Source organism: Lemur catta, chromosome 2, assembly GCF_020740605.2.
Source record: "Lemur catta isolate mLemCat1 chromosome 2, mLemCat1.pri, whole genome shotgun sequence".
Classification (NCBI taxonomy): domain Eukaryota; kingdom Metazoa; phylum Chordata; class Mammalia; order Primates; family Lemuridae; genus Lemur; species Lemur catta.
The window spans coordinates 95,115,957-95,130,794 of NC_059129.1; the positions used below are offsets into that span (position 1 = coordinate 95,115,957).

General features: G+C 33.0%; 1 protein-coding gene across 6 annotated transcripts in view; it reads right to left on the reverse strand.

The window, feature by feature from the left end:
* ASCC3 (activating signal cointegrator 1 complex subunit 3) overlaps positions 1-14,838 on the reverse strand; it is a 307,070-nt gene that overhangs the window by 131,706 nt on the left and 160,526 nt on the right. For all 6 annotated transcript variants that reach the window (XM_045544081.1, XM_045544080.1, XM_045544082.1 and 3 more), the window contains 3 exons: positions 8,183-8,374; positions 7,641-7,865; positions 572-691 (listed from right to left, as the gene is read on the reverse strand). In XM_045544081.1, the coding sequence (XP_045400037.1) occupies positions 572-691; positions 7,641-7,865; positions 8,183-8,374 (537 nt within the window). The remainder of the gene's footprint in view (positions 1-571; positions 692-7,640; positions 7,866-8,182; positions 8,375-14,838) is intronic.

Consider the following 14,838-nt stretch of genomic DNA (forward strand, 5'->3'; position numbering starts at 1 on the left):
ATAAAAGAAAAGATCTCACTGAATCTTAAGCCACATGGACCACACATCTGTAAAGTTCATAAGAAGAGCTGCCATCACATGCATCGATTAACAATTCTCATTCTATGCATATGCACTGAATAGTAGAGCTGACTGCAGCCCCCAAACTCTTACCATAATGATTCAATGCTATCTTTTAATTTTAGAATAGGATTTAGAAGGGACTTGATAAGAGGTACAGACTGTATATAACATAAGCCTATAATAAAAAATCCTGTCTCATTTATTCTAAAACTAAATTTATCATAGTTTAAAAATCATAGCAAAATATTAACCTCAAATGGGAATATACCTGAATAACAAATTGATACTAAGATAAAAATTAACTTAGTAGCATCAGTGGGAAAAGATTTAAGTAAAGATAAATAATTATAGTAGTCCATTTAATTTTCCTTGGTGTTTTCTGAAAAAGAGTAAAGCTGTTTTTCTTCTACATGAGGCAAGAGTAGCAAACAAATATTTACCCTCATATCATGAAAGAATTATAGAACCCAAAAGGTGGTTTGATTTTTTTAATAAATTAGTTTTCTACCTGATAAGCCTTGTGACTGATGCCATATACTAATGGATTTGCTCTCATCCGTACATAAAGATAAGTGTAACTTATCCACTTCACTGCTTCTTCCACGTTAGTAACTGTTCCCAAAGCAATCTGCAAGTCAAAAATATGACAAAAATTAAAGTAATGCATTAAAGCTGAACATAAACACTGCATCAAAGACCATTTTGTCAGAAGTGAACTTTTAAAATTACATCATTATGTGGCAGTTAAAAGATGGTAAGCACAATTACTGGACATGACACTTTGCCAATTAACTAAAAGTCAGTCTTGCCTCATTTAATTGAGAATAATACCTCAGAAATACTATCTTCCTGAAGTGAACTTATACAATATTATGGGATTTGATTATATCTCCCTAAATGGAGTTTAATTCTACATAACATTAAGGACATTTTTGGGCATGAATTAATTTTTTTTCTTATTTGGTATTCATTTTACTGTAATTTCATTTTACGCGACCACACAACTGAAAAATTTAAATGTTAAGTGCACCAGAATAAAACCAACAAAATATTGCTAATTCTGTTCCTCTTTATCTGAATTATGTATTCTGTCATCACCAAAATCACAGAGGGCATAATATTAGTTTTTACTTCTAAAGATATATATTTGTAGGACTGCTAATATAAATACGTAATACAAATACAATGGAAAATGCATTCATTCATTTGTGCACAAAAACACAAAGCAGATTTTATTGGGATTTATACGTATTAATAACACATACACTTTAACGAACTCATATGGTAAAAACGGGGTGGTTTTATTTTTATTGGTAAACTTAAAATAACCTGTGGGGAAAAAATAGATATATAATACATTTGAACCATAATAAACACTGGATAATTCTTTAGATTATATTTGGTAAGGAAATATAATTTTTAAAATAGCATTCTAATATAGCTCTGTGATAAGTAAATGAAACCAAAGGTTAATAATCTGAAAACACAACATAAAAGCCCTGTATAACAAAGAAAAAAAATTATTAGACAATGATATCAACACAGAATTTCAATGAAAAGTTTCCTTAAAAATATATTTCTTTAGCCAATGGATCTATAGATAGTAATTTTACTTTTATCTAAGGTGTTCATTTTATTTAAAAAATTCACCCAAGTTGTGAAACTTTACAGCTGTATATTTTTTCCTGAATCCTTAGTTGAAAAATCTTTTTGCCTCCTAATACTTTAATTAAAGGAGGAGAGATGCTCCCTTATTAAACTTTAGGACAGAAAAAAAGAAAAACCATTTTATTTTAGTACTAATATCAAAGAAGGTAAAAATCTTCACACTTAATTCCTACATTATAATTTTTAGCTCTGTATAACATTTTGTGAAATATGTGGATGCTTTGCTGTCTTTAGTTGAAGATATAGCAATATATTATTTTCATTAAAATATTATACTATTTGTTATTAAATAAGAGAAATGACCAAAAGTAAAATTATGATATGTGAGATTCTATTTGCTTTAAAATTCACACTAATTTATTTACAAATGGCTAAGCTATCCACAATATAGGAAAATATAGACATTTATTGTAAACTGTAAGGCTTTGCACAATATGAAGAGTAGTAAGAATTAAAATTGAGGCAATGAGGAAATTGCATAACAATTCTTAAAGATTTACAGGTAGGACAGTTAAACTTATTTTCTTGTTTGTTTAGGTAAATGAAACTAGTTTGATGATATGGCTAGGAATCTGATAGTCTGCCTCATTTGTGATTTCATTATTTGACAGTCAAAATTGTATTAAATCATGATATATGACCTATATTCCCTTCTGACTTTATGATTATTGTTAAAATAATGACCTATTTTCCCTCATAACTTTATGATATTTTTAAATAATATTAAACAACTCCTAAGAGTATAAAATTTTATAAAGAATAAAACAAGCTTGCTATTATTTTCAAAATCAGACTTACTAAATTAACATTAATAAATATCTATTTCTACTAGTGATAAGATTAAAGGAAAAGTGGAAGTAGGTATCAAAACTGGATTAAGTAAAGCAAGTTTTCTCAATGTTCACCAAAAAGGAAGAGAATAACCAGGAAAATAAATGTTATTTATGATGAGTCACCTTATTATGAGACTAATACTTGAATGCCACCTAGTGACAAAAATAAAAATTTACTTGTAAATATTTGCTGTCATCTAGTGGCTACTTGTACAGAGACCATTTATAAAACAAGTATTTTTTTTTTCTGGCATCTCTTTGAAACCTATTTATTCATCTCAGTCATATAGTAAGTCAGTAATAAGTTTGTACTATGTAAAGCATAATGGATATGATAACACATAGAGCATGATGCCCGGCCTCAGAAGTTCCCTAGTCATGGAGGTGAGATATATGTAACTAATTAAGTTGACATGTATCAACCCACCATCCACAGTACCTAGAACGTAACGTACATTCAAAATGCCTTTAATGAAAACATCTAACATGAAAATTACAAAAGTGGCATTAGTATATAGTGTGACAGAGGCTTTGTGCTTTGTTAAAAGGAAAATAAAACCCATCCCAAATTTGGTAATTTAGGAATAAGACTCAAGTATCACTTCACATCTAATTCACCTATTTAGACATTAGTCTTTAAAGTTAATTTTAATTGTTCATATAAAAACTAAATAAGCAAATATTATAATCATCATGAGTATGTATTATACATATCTGTATATGTATATATAAACTACTTTAGTAAACATATGAAAAACCATTTATGCTACCATTCATTTATCTATTGAACTAAAATTTCAGTGCTGGCAATATGTATAAATGGGGCTGAGTATCAAGGAACTACCAGAAAATGGTAAGTGATTCTATCATTTACTGCATACTAGCTTGGCACAGGCATTTATTAAATTTTCACAGCAATCCAGTGATAATATCCCAATTTTATAAATGAAAAAATTAGGACATTTTAGGTGAAGTGAGTAGAATAACAGCCTATCTAGGGCAGAAGACCCATGTTGGAGAATAACCAGAACCAGAACTGGGAATGTTGGTCACACTCTGGAGGCCTTAAATCCAAGGACAAAGTGTCTGTATAACATCCTGTAGAGACGGGAAGAACTCTATATAAAGAATGTATGTAAGGTAGCAGAAAGATTAACATAAAATGTGAAATACGAGGGGTTGGCACACAGTAGGTACCCAGTAATGTCTGATGATTAAACTTTAATAAACCTCAAACATGTTCTCAGTGTAAAATTAAATGGCTTTATATAGGGATGGAATATATGACCTTTCCACATTAGGATTATGAAGTCAGTCACATAAGGCATCAATCAGCAATGATGCCTCATAAAATGTTTGCATTAAAATTATTAAATATAATAATTTCTCCAGTTCTTCTAAACTAATGGTCAGAATTGACTTTCATGAAATCAAAATATTAACAGAGGCCAACATTCCTGATCTAGCATGATCTTAATGTTCATCACTGCTACTGTAGAGTCTTACAAAGATTTTGGGAGTCTAAAGACTTAAAAAATCCATTACTTTAGGAACACATCACATATTCATTTTATAAACTAACTTCACACTTGATTTCCACAGATTACCAAATTTAATTTCACATTTAACTATAATTTAAAGGAGTTTGTTTCCCTTAAATTACAGGATAATTTACTTAATAGGGAGCTATTCTAGTAGACCAAAATATTAGAAAGTTTAGCAATGACTACTTCACTATATTAGCTGAAAATTTCAAAATACGTTTTATTATCTGAATGCCATTCTATGCTCATAGTTAGCTGACATTTCTGAAAATGACATATCTAATAAGTACCTTATAACTATGTGATGAATTTATGGGCCATGATTTATTTCTAATTTCTCAGGGCTTGCCCAAATAGTTTGGTATTTTATTGTCCCTAAGAAAAAGAGTTCCTTGAGGACAAGAGCAGTATTTTACTTACTTTGTGTCTTCTGCATATCATCACCTTGTGTTTGTCACTTACAAAAAGCCATCAAGGACATTAATTCTAAGTTTATTAAGACATAGTCATCTTTGACATGCTTTTTTTAAGAAAGACTGCATAAAAGAACCTTGCTTTTTACTGTGAGTCAGAGAAATTATGGCTACCGTTTTGGAAAATGTTTAGTCCGGGTCTTAGAAGAAGTCAAATGCTAAGTATTTATATAGGGAAATGTATTCACCTATAACTTACTACATTGCATATAAGGTAATAAAAATGTAGGCTATAACGGAAAGACCAGGTTTAGAGTTAAATAGACCTGAGTTTGAGTACTAGCTCCAAAAATTATAACTTAGTGAACTTGGGTCAGTTCCATATCTGAGGATAATATCTCCTTAGCAAAAGTATTGAGAGATTCAGAGAATGTACATGAAGCACCCAGCAGAGTCTCTGGCATATAACTGGTCCTCAGTCACTGCTACTATTACTATCATTTTACAATAATAGACTTTATTCCATTATAGATATTGTTGATCCAAGACCTAATTATTTAAACCATGCAATCATAGTAGGCAATAGGATTGAAATTAAGCTGTAACAATACTTTCTTTAGAGTCAAAATTTATTTATCTTTTTAATTTTCTTGTAATTTTGCTAATAGAAACTAGAGGCTTTCATGCCTCTTTTTTAAACTTCCGATCATATCTTCCCAAACTTATCTATTCTTCTGAATCCAGACCAAATTTTAACACGTTCATGAACAAAGCCTTTCCTGATAGCCTGGGGCCAAATGTATTTTCTCCTTCTGCGGAATCCTTCTATAACTTATCATGTTCTTTCCAATATTACTGAACAGTGTTTTCATGTCTTTTTTCTCCTCCTTTAGAATATATGCTTCTAAACAGAGGCAACTGAATAGTGAGTATATTTTTCATTCTCTAAAAAGACTTATAAATAACATGAATAGGATGCAAGTGAAATGTCTCTAAGCTGTTTAAGAAGTATCTGACATAGGACTTGTACACAGTAATACTTGATTGTGAATATTTCATTTATCCATTTATTTAATATTCATATCCTAACTACTTTTAAAAATTACTTGAGTCCATTTTAAAGGTATTAAAGCAGTGGTCCGCAGTGTTTTTAGAACCAGAGTCCGGTTTCACAGAAGACATTTTTTCATGGATGGGGTGGGAGCAGGGGAGGATGGTTTCAGGATGATTCAAGTACATTACACTTATCGTGTAGTCAACCTCTCTACTAATGATGATTTGTTTTGCAGCTGCTCCCCAGCCCTAGCATTACTGCCTCAGCTCCGCCTCAGATCATCAGACATTAGATTCTCATAAGGAGCGTGCAACCCAGGTCCCTCACACGTGCAGTTTACAGTAGGGTTCCCACTCCTATGAGAATCTAATGCCACCACTGATCTTACAGGATGTGGAGCTCAGATGGTGATGCAAACAATGGGGAGTGGCTGCTCTGCTCACCTCCTGCTGTGTTCCTAACAGGTCAAGGAGAGGTGGGGTTGGGGATTGCAGTATTAAAGGATACTGGACTCTGTTATATTCATGGATGTCTATGGCTATCGTTGTAATAATATCAAATTATCTTGATTATTGCAACTTTGTAATGAGTCTTGAAAACAGGTATTGTGAGACTTCCAATTTTGTTTTCTTAAATTGTTTTAGCTATTTCTGGCCCTTTGTTTTATGTATAAATTATAGACTCAGGTTGCCCATTGTTACCACAAAAAATATTTCTGCAGAATTTTGATTGGGATTACTTTGATTCTGTATATCAAATTAGGAGGGATTGACATTTTAACATTATTGGCTTTTCTAATCCAATGTTCTTTAATTTTTCTTATTAATAGCGTGTAGTTTTATGATTTCAAATCTTGCACATATTTTGTTAGATTCATCTTGAAGAACTTTGTGTTTTTTGATGATATTGTAAGTTTTTAAATTCAATTTCTAAGTATTCATTGCTAGTACATTAAAAATGCAGTGATTTTATATGAAATAATTGTTTTAAACCTTTTATTAAAATATAAATATGAAAATTAAAAAAAAAAGGATACTGAAGTAGGAAAGTGTTCAATACTAAAGCAATAATTAAAAAGGACAAGAAAATAGTCAAACTTCATTTGAATATTCTACATATATATTCTAAACTGTAAGAATGTTTCTTTTCTCAACCTGTTGTTACCTAGGCTTCCAGGGTCTGTTACGTAAATCTTTTTTTTTTTTTTTGAGACAGAGTCTCGCTCTGTTGCCCGGGCTAGAGTGAGTGCCGTGGCATCAGCCTAGCTCACGGCAACCTCAAACTCCTGGGCTTAAGCGATTCTACTGCCTCAGCCTCCCGAGTAGCTGGGACTACAGGCATGTGCCACCATGTCCGGCTAATTGTTTCTATATATATTTTTAGTTGGCCAGATAATTTCTTTCTATTTTTAGTAGAGACGTGGTCTTGCTCTTGCTCAGGCTGGTCTCGAACTCCTGAGCACCAGCGATCTGCCTGCGTCGGCCTCCCAGAGTGCTAGGATTACAGGCGTGAGCCACCGCGCCCGGCCCCTGTTACATAAATCTTAACAAAAGTCTCTCTCTCTCTCTCTCTCTCTCTCTCTCTCTCTCTCTCTCTCTCTCATACACACACACAATAAATTATCATACTTCTAGTTCAATTTAAGCAATCACATGTTCTATGACAGAATTATTCAAATGACCTAATAGAGATCAAAGAGTTTAATAAATCTCATGAAAACTTTATTAAAAACTTCATAAAAGTACAATACAAATATTAGTTATTATTGCTATTTCTATTTCCCCAGTTTGCATAGTCTTGGTTAGATTTCTAGTCCCTAACAAAGCCTCATAGTTTAAAAGTATGGTCTTTTGGCAATGAATTCTTATCAGTTATCATCTTTATTCTATTGCTCTGAATTAATCGGCAATAATACCATTCACCCTATTTTATCTTATGACTAATGGGATATATAGTCAGCTATACTCCTAAGTACTGCAAAATAGCAACCAACTCAAGCTTTATTTTACTTGGTCATTCTTAAAGCTGATGATTCTATTCCAATCTTTTACTCATTAGATCTTACCTCTGCATTTAGGTTATCTGCAAGGCTTTCCAGAAACTGACTCTCAATTGGGTTTTGTTGAGTGAGCAAAGTGAGGTAATGGCTGAGTTTGTCATGTGTTGTTATAATGATTCCTTCCCCAAATTTGTCAAATTGTGGTCGTCCGGCTCGACCAAATATCTGCATGACATCTAAAATTCCAAGGTCAACAAAGGAGCCTCTTTTTGCAGCATATATCTGTGTTCCCTAGATAAGGAAAAGTTAATAAAAATTTACATAAACACACACAAATATAATCCTGATGAGCTGAATACTGAAATTAGGCAAATATGGCAAGATCTCAAAAGTGTACTTTAACTAATCCTTTCATCATCTGTGATAGAGTTAAATTTTCACAATATAAACTAGGTTCTTACTGGAGAAAATAATTCTGACCTTATATAAATAACATTCAAAGTCAATGAAACAGCCAAATCACAATATTTTTCTAAATAAATCAATTCAGAGATTTTTTTTTTTTTTAAGACACACAAATCCATGTGCAAAGGAAGGTAAGCTCTTACCTTAATAATAACAGCATGAGCAGGAAGATTGACACCCCAGGCTAACGTAGCTGTACAGACTAGGACTTTGATATGCCCATTAGAAAACAAGTTTTCAACCAAATTTCTGTCCTGCCGAAGCATTCCTGCATGATGAATACTAAAACCATCTGGGAATAATTCTCGTACTTGCTTATTTCTTGACTTTTGTACCTAGAGTAGATACCAAGAAAACATAAAAGCAGTTAAAAGGAATTGTTATTGAGCATTTCTGTTGAATGAGTTAATAAAAAAAGCATAAAATCATTTTTAAGCATCTTTAGTTATTACAAAGTCTTAGTGTATAATGCTTTATACAAAATCATAAAAAATTATGTCACTTATTTTAAAAAATAGGTAACACCCCAAAATGACACAAAGTTCAAAACGAATAAGGTGAAAAGCAAGTGTCTCTTACATCCAGGTATCTCTTCTTGCAATCAATCAGTATTACCTGTTTTTTATCCTTCCAAAAATACTTTATTAAATATAAACATAAATCTCAGTGGCTTCCCAACTCCTTAAGAGTAAATGCCAGAGTCACCATGCAAGGCCCTACAAAAATCAGTCCCACCCCCTTACCTCATTCACACCAGCCACATTTTCTCTCAGTATGTTTTCTGACAAATTTACACTGACTTCAAGGTCTTTTCACTTTCTATTACAGACCCACTGCCTGGAAAATGTTCTCCCCTTTTACTGTGATCTCCATGGTTCTCCATGATTTTCCTAATTGCAAATAGTCAATAAACCCAACTTAGTTCACCAACAGCTGTGTTCTTGGTGATCTCTAAGAGGAAAGCAATGACCACTTAACTCCTCAACTTTACAAGTGCTTTGAGCATACAGTAGTCCTTTCTTATCCACGGTTTCACTTTCTGCAGTTTCTGTTACCTGAGGTCAACTGTGATCCAAAAATATTACGTGAAAAATTCCAGAAATAAACAACTCAAAAGTTTTAAATTGTGCACCATTCTGAGTAGTGTGATGACATCTTATAATGTCCTGCTCCAATCCGCCCAGAACACGAATCCTTTGTCCAGCATATCCATGCTGTAGACACTCCCTGCCCATTAGTTACTAGCCATCTTGGTTATCAGATAGAGTGAGTGGTATCAAAGTGCTTGTGTTCAAGTAACCCTTATTTCACTTAATAATGGCCCAAATCACAAAAGCAGTGACAGTGGCAATTCAGATTTGCCAAACAGAAGCCATAAAGTGTTTCTTTTAAGTGAAAAGGTGAAAGTTCTCGACTTAGGGAAAGATTTAAAAAAAAAAACGTTATGCTGAGATTGTTAAGATCTATGACAAGAACAAATCTTGTATCTGTAAAATTGTGAAGAAAGAAAAAATATAATAAATTCATGTTAGTTTTGCTGTTGCACTTCAAATTGCAAAAGTTATGGCCACAGTGCGTAACAAGTGCTTAGTAAAGATGGAAAAGATATTAAATTTGTGGGTGGAAGACACGGACAGAAATGTATTCTGAATGGCAGTTATTGGGTTGACTACTATCCACGGTTTCAGGAATCCATTGGGAGTTTTGGAATGTATCTCCCATGGATAAGGGGGACTACTGTATTAACCTCACTTCTAGTGGCTGTTCTTTGGCCTGGTCTGAGCTCAGATGTGGGATTTGGTACACTGATCTGCAATTTGTGTAAGTTGTAATACAGCAGAAAATATTAATATTACAAGATTCACTAAAGAGTCATTACACGATAGAGAAAAATTTTCTGCAAAATGAAAGACCTTAGATTAATATTTAAAGAAATGTTTATATAGTCAAAGCTTCTGTTGGGAATCACACTGCATATTTTTTTGCTGTTGCTCTGAAAATCTTATCATCAACAATTTAAGAGCTTCTTTTTGAACAGCTTTTTCCACAATTTTTACATAAGGGGCACTAACATAGGCAGGGTGTGAAATTTCAAGGGCCTGGGGTTCTAGTCCACCCTTTGCCACATTGATTATTTCTCAGGCCACTTAAAAATTTAAACTTCTATGATAATAGTAACTAAGAAAATGATCTAAAAAAATAGCACTCCATGAAATCTGCTTCAATTATTGAATATTAATATAAAACCAAAAGTAATACATTAACACACTGCGCCATCTAGTGGCCAGCCAAGTAAATAACAACTCACATATTTTGAGCCTTTTAGAGTCCAAAACAAAATACACATATATTTAACAAAAGATCATCTTCATCAAGTTTCAAGGGAAGTATATTTTTATTTCATTATTGTGTAGGGTGGTCAGCCTGTTAGAAATTATTTTATAACTGACTACACTTGGATCATCACACTCAGATTTCACCTTTTCAAACAAGAGATACTGTTTTTGTCAATCTTAAAGGAGTTCATAGGAATATGAGACAAAGTTTGTTGTGGAATATTTGCTAAGATATAATACAGCTCCTTCAGAGGCCAAGGGTAGGGAGAGGAGAAACATTTCAATTATTCCATTTCTTCTTTAATATTTAAGAGTGAACACTCAGAGCTAACAGAAGAAACTAAAAAATATTGCTTAGAGGATATATTCTGTACAAATCATACTGCTGGGCTGCTGTATGTTTCAGGTAAAGTATGCTGTCTGTGGACCCCATGCATTGGAATATTCTGGTATACCTGTTATAAATGTAGACTCCTACATCAGACCCTAGTTAAGAGGGTATGGCTAGGCCTGCTGGGGCACCAGTGACACAGTAAGAAGCTAAATGCAGGAGTATGTAACTATGATGAAGAATTTTTTTTTATAAAGTAGCAGGTGGATCCTGGAATGCTGACATAGCACCTCCCACTCTGATCAGGTGGGCCCCACACTCAACCAGCTCCAGTGGCCACCAACTGGGTACACCCCTCTGGTCTCTGTGAGAAATTAGGAGGCTCTAGAAGTCACTTCTCTTTCATTTCTATTCTTGCACATACCGTGCATGGTTTATTTTTTGAAAGACACACGCCAACATTTTTTTTCACTTCTGCATAATACCATCCAAAATACTTATTGAACACTCACTGTGTGCATTGTTTTTTTATTGGTTCCATACAACAATCTTAAAATTAAGTCTGGGTTGTTTATCCATAACTATCTTTGAATCTGAATTTCCTATTTGTGGTCTGGCCTAGCTCACAATACAAAACTGGAATCCCTGAAGATGAGGCTCAGAGGTGTACTTTTGAAAATTTTATTTTAAAAATCATCATATAGTAAAATTGACTATTTTTCCTATTTTAAAATCATTATACAGTAAAATTGACTTTTGGTGTACACGCCTATGAATTTTAACACATATATTGATTTGTGTAACCACCATCATAATCAGGATACAAAACAGTTCCTTTACCCTCAAAAACTTTCTTGTGCTATTTCTCTACAGTTAAACCCTTCCCAACTACTATCCCTGGCAACCATCCATCTGTACTCTATCCCTATATAGTTTTATCATTTCAAGAATGTTATATAAATTGAAGCAGACAGTATATAAACTTTTGAGATTGTTTTTTTTTACCCAGTTGAATGCCTTTGAGATTCATCTAAATTGTTGCACATATCGATAGTTCATTCCTTTTTATCGCTGAGCAGTATTTCACAGTATGGGTGGGGATATAATAGTTTGTTAATCCAATCTCCTGTGCAAGGACATTTGGGTTGTTGCCAGTTTTGGCAATCATGAATAGAGCCTCTATGAACATTCGTGTACATTTTGTATGTGTGTAGATATGTTTTCATTTCTCTAAATGCCAGGAATAGAACTGCTAGGTCATATGGTAAATGTATGTTTAACTTTATGAAAACTGCCAAACCATCTCCAGTGGCTGTAACATTTGGCATCTGCCTCAGCAATGCATAACACAGTTCCACTTCCTTCCCACGCTTGGCAGCACTTGATATTGTCATTATTTTTATTTTAGCCATTGTAATAGGTATGCAGTAACACCTCATCATGGTTTTATCTGCTTTTCCTTAATAGTTAATGACGTTAGACATCTTTTCATGTTCTTGGATGTACATAGCTACTCTGATCTTCAAGTTATTCTGATGATAAAAGTTTGAAAACCAAAGTTTTTTACAGAGGAATACTTGCAGTGATATTTTTATCCATCTATGCATAATACAGCTGTACCATTTGACTTTATAAGACTATAATATTTAGTGCCAAGCAACCTAATATTCATTATTACACTAAATTATTCACATTCCTAAAAAATGTACCTCCTAACAAATTTATGAAACATGATAATGACTAACAGAAAAAAAATTTCACTGTAAAGAATCAATGAGAAGGCCACTTAAAAAAGAAACGTGTGTCTATCATATACTAGATCCTAGGAATACAAAAAAATTTAAGACAAAATTTGACCTTTGGATAATTTGCAGACTGATAAGGACTTAAATGGTATTTCTATTAAATATGATGTATTTATAATAGATGTGGACAAAGCTGAAACTTTGTCATTTATGACAATGGTATTATGTTTTATTTGCATTTGTACTGCTAGCACCTGGCAGAGTACCTTCTGCATAGCTATTACTTTCTACATGTTTCCTGAATGAATGAATGAATCCTTGATCTCCTAGTTTTACCAAAGAAGTCTTTACAGAAAATGAGAAATGTGGGTCTTGAGGGACAAGAGACAGACTGCTAAATGGGGAAAGGTAGGCAGCAGGATAAACAAACATAGAAGCTGGGACTAGTGAAAGAGCACAGTGTTTCTGGAAGGCACTCTAATGCAAGAAAATTAAGTTGGAAAGGAAAACTGGGGTCTATACTGTCTCAAGCATAGCTAAACCAGGAGCCAATTAAAGTTTTACAGCAGTATCATATGTGTTGTTTAGAGAGGTAACTTCACAGTTGTGCTAAGACCAGAGGCTAGATGAACAAGTATGGGGCCCCTACAACAATCCAGGTGAGAAGATGGAGGCCGAGAAAACAGAGATGACCACACAAAGTGAAGTTGGCTATGAGGCAACCAAGACTGGGTGACTGTTTAGAAAGAGGGGTGAGCAGGACATGAAGGAAAAGGAGTTAGAATTGTTTCACGTTAATCCTTGTCTTGGTGCACTGAATTTATGATGGGGAAAACAGGATGAGAACTAATGCTTGTGTTTTAGGCTAGGGACTAAGAAGTCAGAAGCAGATGCTATTTGGGGCATGAGTTTAAAGACATCCATTATAAAGACTTTGGCTTTTATTCTGAATAAATGGGAAGCCACTTAAGGTTTTTCAGCAGGAGAGAAACATGGAGACCAGTTAGGTAACACTGTCACAATGTTCAGGGTAAGACGGGATTGTGGACTAGACCAAGTGATATATCTTATCTTGTCTTTCTTAAACAACAAGGAGAAATTAAAATTGCAGAAGTTTAAAAATTAGTGAAAACATGACAATACATACTTACAGGACAGAGTAAAATTGTGCTCTCAGAAAACATCATACCTGAAGATACTTATATAACTAAATAAGAATATAATAAATAAATAAATAAAGCATCTCACTCAAGAAGCTACAAAAATATAACATAACCAAGGAAAGAAGGAATGACCTAATAAAGTTAAAATAGAATATGATAATTTTAAAATTGTGAAATTAAGAAATAAATGTAAATACTCTTATTTGAAAAGAAAAAAATTAAACAAAAATAGACAGTGGCTATTACTGACTAGAGTAGGAGTGGACAGACTATGTGGCAACTGCCTGTTTTTATAAATAAAGTTGCATTGGAACACAGCATATAAATTTGTTATGTATTGCCTATGGATGCTTTTGAGCTACAACAAAAGAACTGAAGGAATAGCTGTGAAAGAGAGATCATATTTCTATAAGCTTAAAATATATTTTGCCTCTTTTTTAATTTGTGGTTCATAGATATTTATTTTTATTTATTTATTTTTAATTTCAGAATATCATGGAGGTACAAATGTTTTGGTTACATGGATTACTTTTGTACTGCTTCAGTCAAAGTTATGTGTTCCCATCACTCAGACAGTGTACACTGTACCCTTTAGGTATGATTTCACCCATCCCTTCTTCCCCCCTCCCGCCTGCATGATTTCTGTTGAGTTTTATCTTCATCTGTGTATGTGAGTACTGATCAGTTAGTTCCAATTTACTATTTATTATCTGGCCTTTAAGTAAAAGAAACTGTACATAAGCACCAGACTCAAAATTAATAACATGAAAAAGAAAATACAATTTAAAAGAATCAGAAAAGAGTGCTTTATGAAATTCAATGCATTCTACTTTAAAAACTGTTTGGAATGGATGATTTTCTAGGAAAATACTGTTAGTAAGAGATAGAAAATTATGAAAACACTGAAGAAAATTTAAGTTATCTAACAGCTGGGCTTTCAAACTTTTAAAGACAAATTAATTCTAATGCTGTTAAGAGACCCTAGAGAACAGATATTTAATAGAATGCTCAAAATTAATTTTACAGAGCAATGTAATGGCATTGATATTAAAACCTAACAAAGCAGAAAAATGAATACAGTAATCTCTCTTATAAATATAAATGCCAATAGTAAAGAACTTTAGAAAACAGATTTCATCAATGCATTAAAAAAGTGAATCTCAACTAAATACAATTCAATCTTAGAATGCAAGGGCATTATACTTGTTAATATACTTACATTAA